The 10144-nt window shown below is 40.3% G+C and overlaps 1 protein-coding gene across 2 annotated transcripts; it reads left to right on the forward strand.

Annotated features, from left to right (window-relative positions):
* Window positions 1–85: 85 nt before the first annotated feature.
* Window positions 86–9700, forward strand: LOC130563173 (alanine--tRNA ligase, cytoplasmic-like). Of its 2 annotated transcripts, XM_057348605.1 has the most exons (22): window positions 128–172; window positions 784–855; window positions 1780–1950; window positions 2038–2226; window positions 3373–3518; window positions 3625–3816; window positions 5033–5177; window positions 5266–5411; window positions 5506–5614; window positions 5768–5918; window positions 6010–6134; window positions 6260–6404; window positions 6492–6670; window positions 6763–6876; window positions 7056–7262; window positions 7495–7679; window positions 7850–7958; window positions 8121–8234; window positions 8339–8458; window positions 8556–8642; window positions 8728–8841; window positions 8954–9700. In XM_057348605.1, exons 2-22 carry the CDS (start codon window positions 805–807, stop codon window positions 9131–9133), a joined length of 2979 nt encoding a protein of 992 aa, XP_057204588.1. In that variant the 5' UTR covers window positions 128–172; window positions 784–804; the 3' UTR covers window positions 9134–9700. The 2 variants fall into 2 exon arrangements, with proteins under 2 accessions (XP_057204589.1, XP_057204588.1); XM_057348606.1 differs by lacking the exon at window positions 784–855 and having other exon boundaries at window positions 86–172.
* Window positions 9701–10144: the final 444 nt, after the last annotated feature.

The following is a 10144-nucleotide window of genomic DNA, read 5'->3' on the forward strand; positions in this document are numbered from 1 at the left end:
GTCTTTGTCGTGACTGGCAGCGTCGTTTACCAATAGAACCTACGTACACTGGCTGGTCCCTATTCCTGGACCAATCATGTATTTTGTGGGAGGGGCTTGCGTTCTCTTTTGGTTTCAACCGGCGTGGGGAGTAGTGTGGCTGTTTACTGAAGCGGTTAAAAGATAAATATTCGTAAGTTTCACAACCTTTCTGTTTATTCCCTATTTTGTATTTAATTTTGCAGCGTTGTATGTCCTCGTTGCGTGTACCACGAGGTTATGCGAATGAAGTTACACGAGGTTTCAGTAAATTACTGGATTGTCAGGTTAGCCTTGTCTCGAGCTGTCTCGAGTTTAGGGAAGCAAGCTATTGTAAAATACAACTTAAGACGGTATTAATTCTCGTACTTGTTAAATTATCTACATACAATAAAAGGATTACACATGGATTATATTGTTGTGTTAATAATATAAGTCAGAATAGGGGTTAATTTTTTTCCAATGATGTAAGAAAGCACTTGCCTGCATCACACTCGATGTGATCTATGGGTCTGGCCTGTGTCGTACGTACCAGTGCAACATAAAGCATGAAATCTCGCCAGACTACAGTATGTGCATTAAATAAACTAATATAATTTCATTTTTGCTGTACATTTTCATCTTTTTACATGTCGTTTGAAACACTCTTATGTCAGCTTTGGTCTTACAAAGTGTCATAAATCAGATATGACAATAAATTCTTACAGGTATTTTATTTATATTCATTTTAGTATGATGAACTCTAAATCCCCTTTACCTTTTCAGGAGTATAGAGCATCATTATCTATGGCTCTTCATTTCACTGTTTTCTGTGCCAAAGCTTTCTTCTGTTGTCAGGTGAACCTTACAGTGTGCAGGTCATGGCTTGCTCAATTCACTAATGTTGTTGTGAAAGTAGCATGCTGTGTGATGATGCTTTTTTTTTACCAGAGAATCAGTCATGAATAGAACAAATAGTGGTTCTTGCTATGAGGATGAAGTGTATGCCTGTTTGTGCATTTACATGTAACTGTGGTACACTGGAAAATTTTGTTTTTTCTGAATGGTGAGCAGATGTTGGGGTAGTTTAGACCGCTGTTCCACAACAGATGTAGTCTCTAGCATGCATGGGTTGAGTGGTTATGATGTGTGTTGTTATATGGAAACCTTCTCTGTGTTTTGGGACAGTTGTTATGGGAAGTTACTGTAGGGAGATGGCGGTTTGCTATGGATAGCTCCTCCTGCTGCAGGTTATGTTCCATAACATGAGCCAAGTAGATTCTTATTTTTGCATCATTACATTTATGCATTTGGCAGATTTTTAATAAAAAGTGACTTACAGTGCATTCAAGCTGTTCATTTTTGATCAGTTTGTATTTCCCTGGGATACTAACCTACAAGCGTTGTGCTGTAATAAGGAGATATGAAGTTGAACTATGCTTTCATTCAGATTTTAATATTGTTCTTGTTCATAATTTGAATATGTTTTAATTGTTTGGTAGATTATTTTACATATTCACATTTAAATGATCAAGGTCATGCATCACCATAAAGAAAGAGATGGCAGCCCTGCTGTTTGTAACAAGATGTTTTGCATGCCATGGACTAGTGCAGACAAGGTGAACGTAGGGTGTTCCTGGTGTCCTTTTATCCAGCAGATGTCTAAAACTAAATCTTTATTGTTTACTTTTGACAATACCATAAAGCAACTGCATGTTTACTCCACCTGCTTTTTTGTTGAAACCGGTTTCCTGACTCCTTTATATATGTGTACCTCTCTAGCCCCCTGAGAAAAACACAACAACCATCATGGACTCTTCACTGACTGCTGCTCAGATCCGCGAGAAGTTCATCGATTTCTTCCGCCGTCATGAGCATCAGTACGTCCACTCGTCGGCCACCATCCCGCTGGATGATCCCACTCTGCTCTTCGCTAATGCCGGCATGAACCAGGTAAAAAAAAAAGTTGAGCTTAGTTCTATAAAATGATCTCAATGTATTTAGAAATAATTGATTATTTTAACTCCATCATCTCTGTAGTTCAAGCCCATCTTTCTGAACACCATTGACCCATCGCATCCAATGGCCAAACTTCGCCGTGCTGCTAATACTCAGAAGTGTATTCGTGCCGGTGGCAAACACAATGACCTGGATGATGTTGGCAAGGACGTCTACCATCACACCTTCTTTGAGATGTTGGGCTCTTGGTCTTTTGGAGACTATTTTAAAGTAAGCGATGGAGAGAGAGAGGGAGAATATTTGTTTATATTAGGGATGTACTGATATGTAAATTTTGGCTGATAACCGATAGTTCTTTAACATTGGAAGTCGATAACCGATATATTGGCCGATATACAGCATCTACATATTAATATAAAATTCCCTAAGACTGAAACAAATGGCAAAAAGTGAACAACTGCTTTTATTTGAAAACATTCACCGCGGAAAACAAGGTAACCATTAGTTCTCTTTTAGTCCTGAAAATCATGTCCAAAGCCTACTTTGCACTAGTTAACGATTCTTTAACCTTCAAACTTTTCTGGTATATTTAATAAACAAATTATAGATGTTCTTCCAGAAAAATGTTTCTATAGAGGGTATGCACGTGTCGTCACTTTCCCACGTGAACACGCCGGAACGCGCCTGCTTGAGTGGTAAAACACTGGGCAAAGTGAATGGTTACAATATCAGGAAACGCAATTCCGCGCAACATTTGAGTGTCTAAGAACACCTGATTCACCTGAAGTCATAAGGTAGTCGTAAGGATCACCGTCGAGTCCAGCTGCTTGTAGTTTCGGCAAATAATTGCGTGTTTTAGTCCCGGTTTTTGTTCCTCCTATTTAACGCAGCCATTTTGCCTTAGTTTTGCCACTCAAGGGAGCGTGTCCCGGCGTGTTCTCGTGGGAAAGTGACGTTAATGCATACCCTCTATAGCCACATGTCAAACAGGTCTCAAGACAGAAAGCATTCAGACAGCAGTCTGATTCAGACAATATGCTTTTGTTCCTATAATTTACACATTCATAAATACTGTATCTATATACTGTACCTACATCAGCAATGTTTTGATAATAGCATTAAGTGAATGATCACGACAGAAAGACGCGAGCAGTGTGCAGATGAAGTAGTTTAACCAGTGGTAAGGATTTAAGATTTATCGGCGTTAATATATCGGCATAATTTTTTTATTGGCCGATACCGATAACATTAAAAATGACCATTTATCGGCCAATACCGATATGGCCGATAATTTATTGTTCATCCCAAGTTTATATATTTGTGTTATATGTATGGTGTTTTTATAGGTCCTGCTAATTTTGGACTTTTTGTTCCCTTATTTTTGTCCTTTCTTTTTCTTTTACACTATGTCTATAGCACCTGGCCTGCGAGATGGCACTGGATCTTCTGACCAAGGAGTTTGGTATTCCTATTGAACGACTCTATGTGACTTACTTTGGTGGTGATGAAGATGCAGGCCTGGAGCCTGACCTGGAGTGCAAGCAGATCTGGCTGGACTTGGGGCAAGTAAAAAATCAGCTCCAAACATAATATCATAAATTATTATTGTGAAATTTATAGTGTTTTTAAGTTTTCTTATGTCTTTTGCTTGACTCTTCCCTGTCTCAGAATGGAGGAGAGTCGTATTCTTCCGGGCAGTATGAAGGACAATTTCTGGGAGATGGGGGACACCGGTCCATGTGGACCATGCAGTGAGATGCACTATGATCGTATTGGAGGCAGAGATGCTTCCCATCTGGTCAACATGGATGACCCCAATGTGCTTGAAATCTGGAATCTGGTGTTTATCCAGTTTAACAGGTACCACATCTCATACTTTCGCTAAACTGGTAAACATATATTTGTTAAACATGCACACTAGAAGATGCTTTTAAACACACTAAACATTCTGTACACCACATTAGGGATGCAGCGATTACCGAGGTTTACTATTAAACGCGCTTAAAAACGTCACGGTTAATTAATCGTAAAGGCTCCGTTACACCGCATGTTTCTGTTGCACGGAATGGAAACGTTGCAACTTGCACAAACTTAAAACAAAGTTACACCAGCGGTGCACCAGCTTAAAGAGCCGTGTTTCTCAGAGACACGGAGGCCACGACACACACTAGATTAACTATGGCAGAGAGATCAAACAGCCAATCTTACATGTACATTCACAATCAAGGCTGTAGCGGTGACAGTTGAGCTTTCAGTGCAACGTAAACAAACCATGCGCCATATAAATTAACGGAGTAGCACACCGGACGAGAAGTGTCGTGTCGAGGACAGCTCACAGGATGAGTACATTCTGTATGCGCAAGCTCAAATTCAAAGTCTACTCCTGACGCAAGTTGAACCAATTTAACTTATTTGATGTTATTATTTAGCGAATGGGCTCTATATCACGTTGATAAATCCATTATAGTTTGCTGTAAATGAAAACAGTGGGGGGAAAAAGCATGTGATCCGTGCGCGCTAGCTCTTAAAGGGACAGCAGCATAATACATATATCTGTTTTAAAGCTCATCAAACAACAAAAAACGAAGACAAAACACACTCACTGCTCCTGACTGATCAACTTTAATATGGTTTGATCTATATTTCAGTATACTGTGAAGACTATGAAGTGTTATTTTACATTTGACTCCTTTATTCAGTTTCTGAACCTAATAACCACAGTTAGACCAACCTGAAACACCTAAAAAGCACTGTTCATTTTATATGTGTGTTTGCTTTATTACATTTATTTGTGATATTGCTCATAATTTGATCATTTGTTCTAATTTTATTACTAACTAATTGACTATTATTATTGGGCTAATAGTTTATTGGTATTATGAGCTTATTTATTAAGATTGCATAGGTAAAAAAACTAACTAATAACTAGACATTATTATTTATTTATTACTTTTTGTGGCGGGCAAGTATATTTTTTGTCAGGGCCAGTAAAAATGTAGAAATTAATATAGGCATAATAATCGTCTTATTTACACCACATTGACATGCATACATTTATATGGCTTGGCTTCTCTAGGGAGTCAGAGACGGTTCTAAAGCCTCTGCCTAAGAAGAGCATTGACACAGGCATGGGACTGGAGCGTCTGGTGTCTGTACTCCAAAACAAGATGTCTAACTATGACACTGACCTTTTCATTCCTTATTTCGAGGCCATTCAGAAGGTATGGGTGCAATATTAGAAAAACATTGTTGAAATTTAGATTAGTGTTTCACATTGCCAGCTATAGCTTGAATGGTCTTGATTCTTAGGGCACAGGTGCCAGGCCATACACAGGAAAAGTTGGTGCAGAAGATACAGATGGTGTTGACATGGCATACCGCGTCCTGGCCGATCATGCTCGCACTATAACGATAGCTTTGTCTGACGGTGGCAGACCTGACAACACAGGCAGGGGGTGAGCTGTATAATGGTTAACTGTATACTCAACATTGCATGCGTTTCTATGACATGTATGTGTAATACATGTATCTGTGGCTTTGTTTTGGCAGCTATGTTTTAAGAAGGATTCTGCGTCGTGCTGTGCGATACTCTCATGAGAAGCTGGGTGCACAGAGAGGCTTCTTTGCCTCCCTCGTGGATGTGGTGGTTGAGTCCCTGGTATGGGCTGTAGCTCATAGACATACTATCTTTTCTTTGAGAGCGAATCAAAGTCGCAGCATGTAGATATACTACGCATTAGTTCTTATCTTCGAGCACCATGCTGCCTAAAGATGGTCTGTTCATTTCTTGTCTCACTATTGGATTTAACAGGGTGATGCTTTCCCTGAGTTGAGAAAAGATCCTGATATGGTGAAGGACATCATTAACGAAGAAGAGGCACAGTTTCTCAAAACTCTTAGCAGGGGACGTCGCATATTGGACCGCAAGATCCAGAGTCTGGGAGACAGCAAGACTATCCCAGGTAACTGAGAGGCATGGCCACTTCTTCACACATAAGAGTCTTATCACAGATGAGAGTACCTAATGCATGAAATGTTGAAACTGTTTTGTAGGTGACACAGCCTGGCTGCTGTATGACACCTATGGTTTTCCTCTGGACCTCACCGCCCTGATCGCTGAAGAGAGAGGGATGGGGGTGGACAGACAAGCCTTTGAGGAAGAAAAAAAATCAGCTCAGGTAGAATGTCTTTTTTAAGGTTTTAATGTGAAATGGCAATATTGGAAAAGAGGAGCTCATCAAACTATAACAGTATTATTAATGTGAATGAGTCTAATAAAAAATGTATTTGCCTTTGTACACAGTTGAAGTCTCAGGGCAAAGGCTCTGGTAATGAGGACCACATTATGTTGGACATCTACTCCATCGAGGAGCTTAGGAACAAGGGTGTTCCTGCCACTGATGACAGCCCCAAGTATCGCTACACTTCAGATGATAATGGCAACTATGGTAAAATTGACATCCATACGTTTGTTGTTGTTATTTACTGTTCACACCTGTATGTGTTTTTCTGACTGAGGTGTTGTTCTCACTCAGACTTTGAACAGGTAGTGGGTACGGTGTTGGCTTTGAGAAGGGACCGTGCATTTGTCGATGAGGTGACCACGGGTCAAGAGTGCGGATTGCTGCTCGATCAAACCTCTTTTTATGCTGAGCAGGGTGGACAGAGCTTCGACGAAGGCTACATACTTCGAGAGAACGACTCTACTGAGGATGTAATAATACAGGGCGGATTTGTAATGATGCTGAACTGCCCTGATCAGTTGTGCTTAATTCTGCATTGTCATGTTTTGTTTCGCTGCTATAGAGAATGGAGTTCACAGTGAAGAATACTCAAGTGAGAGGAGGATATGTCCTGCATATTGGGACAGTGTATGGTGCACTAAAAGTTGGAGATCGCCTGACTCTCCATGTGGATGAGGTACGAGTCACTTTTTGACAATGATCATTTACAATATTTATTTATATTCTTATTTTTCTGAGCTGTGCTGATACAGTATTCAATAATTATTTTACTAACCTGCATGACACGACATGTGTTCAGTATTGTCAAAGACAAAGTACACAGTACACAACATGATTCCTTTTGCTATTCCTCAGGCACGTCGTAGGCCCATCATGAGTAATCATACCTCCACACACATCCTTAACTTTGCCTTGCGTTCAGTGTTGGGTGAGGCAGACCAGCGGGGCTCTCTGGTTGCTCCAGACCGTCTGCGCTTTGACTTCACCGCCAAAGGAGCCATGAGCACAGATGAAGTGCGGCGCACAGAGGAGATCGCTTGTGTTTTGATTCGTGATGCCAAGGTAAACAGACTTATGATCTGAAAACTTTATATTACTTTCCAGGCAGTCAAAACTTTTCCCATGTCTCCACGGTGCAGATATTCTGAAAACATCAATATAAACTTTTGTTCTCGTTTTATAAAGGTTATTGAAAACGTAACAAAGTTTACTTGTTCCTAAAAGCAAGAATGCTCCATTTTCTTTTGTATCTTCTCTCACATACTGAATAACATCTGTTTGAATCTTCCTACAGGCAGTCTATGCTCTAGATGCTCCTCTTGCACAAGCTAAAGCCATCCAGGGTCTGCGGGCTGTGTTTGATGAGACGTACCCTGATCCAGTCAGAGTGGTGTCTATTGGTATCCCTGTGGAGGAGCTGCTGGCCGATCCGAACAGCCCTGTGGGCTCCCTCACCTCTATCGAGTTCTGCGGTGGAACGTATGAACATCAGATTTTGAACTTTCAATAGAGCACATATGGGCTTACCTCACCAGTGCCCCTTGCTGTTTTTATAGGCAGATCTCTCATTTGATTTAAGTTGTTAAGAGTTCTACATGGAGAAGCTGTGCAATCTGACGCTTAGGAAGGTTGATCTTTTTTGCCCATAGGCACCTGCAAAACTCTGGTCATGCTGGACCATTTGTGATCGTCTCGGAGGAGGCCATCGCTAAAGGAATCAGGAGGATTGTGGCTGTTACTGGAGCAGAGGCTCAGAAGGTTTGGTGGGGACAGGGCTGACATAAATGTCTATTTATTTGTTTAAAAGTTAATTATATTCATTAATTCAATAACGACACAATCATGCAACGATAAAACTGTATTTCAACGGTGTGAAGTGAAAGTGAAATTTGTTGACAGAAGGACTGTTTGTGTTATCAGGCCCAGAGAAAAGCTGATGCCCTGAAGCTGAGCCTAGATGCCATGGCAGAGAAAGTTAAAGCTCAGACCGTCCCCAATAAAGATGTTCAGAAGGAGATTGCAGATATGACGGAGGTGAGGTCATCAGTCAACTCATGAGCATTCTGCCTGTGCCTGCCAAGAATAGACGCATCTAAAATGCTAATTTACACCATTGTACTCTCCGTGTATGTATTCAGTCGTTGGGCACTGCAGTGATCTCTCAGTGGCGGAAGGATGAGATGAGGGAATCTCTAAAGGGTCTTAAGAAGATCATGGATGATCTGGACCGTGCCAGCAAGGCTGATGTACAGAAGAGGGTAAGAAGCCTAGACATGATATAATCTGTCATTTAGTCACAGACATTTTTGGAAAGTAATTGACCGACTATGAATGCGTCATAATCTTAAATTGTAGGTCCTGGAGAAGACAAAAGAGATCGTTGACAGCAACCCAAACCAACCTCTGATTGTCATGGAGATGGAGAGTGGAGCATCTGCAAAGGTAAATCTCACATCTTTTTTCAAAACAGGAGTTCTTAGAACTGAATGATGTGAAAACTGCACTGATTCCACCATGTTTTTCACAGGCGTTGAATGAGTCATTGAAGTTGCTAAAGACAAATTCTCCTCAGACTGCTGCTATGCTTTTTGCTGTAGACAACGATGCAGGAAAAATTATCTGCCTTTGCCAAGTGCCCCAGGTAAACTGAGTCAGAGTTTAGTGCTAGTTAAATAGTATTAAACTTTTATGGTGCCATACAGAAATTTTACATAAACAGTAATAAGCAGAAATGTTGTTATATTCATTTGCAGGATGTTGCAAACCGTGGTTTGAAGGCCAATGAGTGGGTTCAGGAAGTATGCCCTCTGCTGGACGGAAAAGGAGGTGGTAAAGACATGTCTGCCCAGGCCACAGGAAGAAACATACAATGCATCCAAGAGGCCCTGCAGCTGGCCAACGAGTTTGCCCGACTTAAACTGGGTGAAAATTAGAATTTGAGAAAGAGGTGTTAGATCTTGTTCCAGCTTGCTGAATTTTCAAACTGGACATTAAAGGTTGGAAAATGTAAAACTGTACAGAAATGTGTCATTTGTACATTATGGATAGGAAGATAAATAATTAGTGCCCTCTCTCTATTCGTCGAGGAACTGCAACATATCATTTGATCCATCCAACTGTCCAGTCACACAGAGGCTATTGCATGCTTGCTTGGGGTTATTACATTTAGATTAACAATGTTAAATATTGTGCCACTAGCTAAAAGCTCTTTCATTGCCATTGTCTTAAAAATATAATGAGGGGGAAAATAATTGTCATTATCCTATTAGGGTGTCTATGTTACATTTTTCATGTCATTTTTAGCATTGTAGAGATATGTCTTTATCTGGGGAGGATGTTGTAATGGTTCAAGCAAACTAATGCTTGTGAGACTCCAACCATAAGCAATATTAATGTCTTTCACTAGCTCTTCTAGTCTCTGTTTTGAAAAAATGAGCCATCAGTCACTGTCACATCATGTATTGTTAATTAATGATAATAAAATCAATGATTTCAAATGACTTCATTGCCGTGGGAAATGGTATTTAAAATGAATTAACCTCTTTGATGAAACAATGAACCCATATATGTAGATGTAAATTGACAGATTTAAAGGTGCAATATATGAAATTTAGCTGCATCTAGTGGTGAGGTTGCAAATTGCAACCAACAGCTCACTCCACCCCTCCCTTTGAAGCACTACGGTTGCTGACACGGCACTAAGATGTCGTCACGTTTTCACTTTGCCAAAGGAGATAATGTATTTTTGAAATGCATTCTGTAGAGCAGTTTGTCCGTTTAGGGCTACTGTAGAAACAACATGGTGAATTCTATGCAAGGGGACCCCTGGTGTATATAGATAGAAATAACTCATTCTAAAGTAATAAAAATAGAATGCTTCATTATGTAAGGTCTTTATACAGCTCTGAAGACATAGTTATGTCTATTATATTGCATTTCTGTCA

Source organism: Triplophysa rosa, linkage group LG12, assembly GCF_024868665.1.
Source record: "Triplophysa rosa linkage group LG12, Trosa_1v2, whole genome shotgun sequence".
Lineage (NCBI taxonomy): Eukaryota > Metazoa > Chordata > Actinopteri > Cypriniformes > Nemacheilidae > Triplophysa > Triplophysa rosa.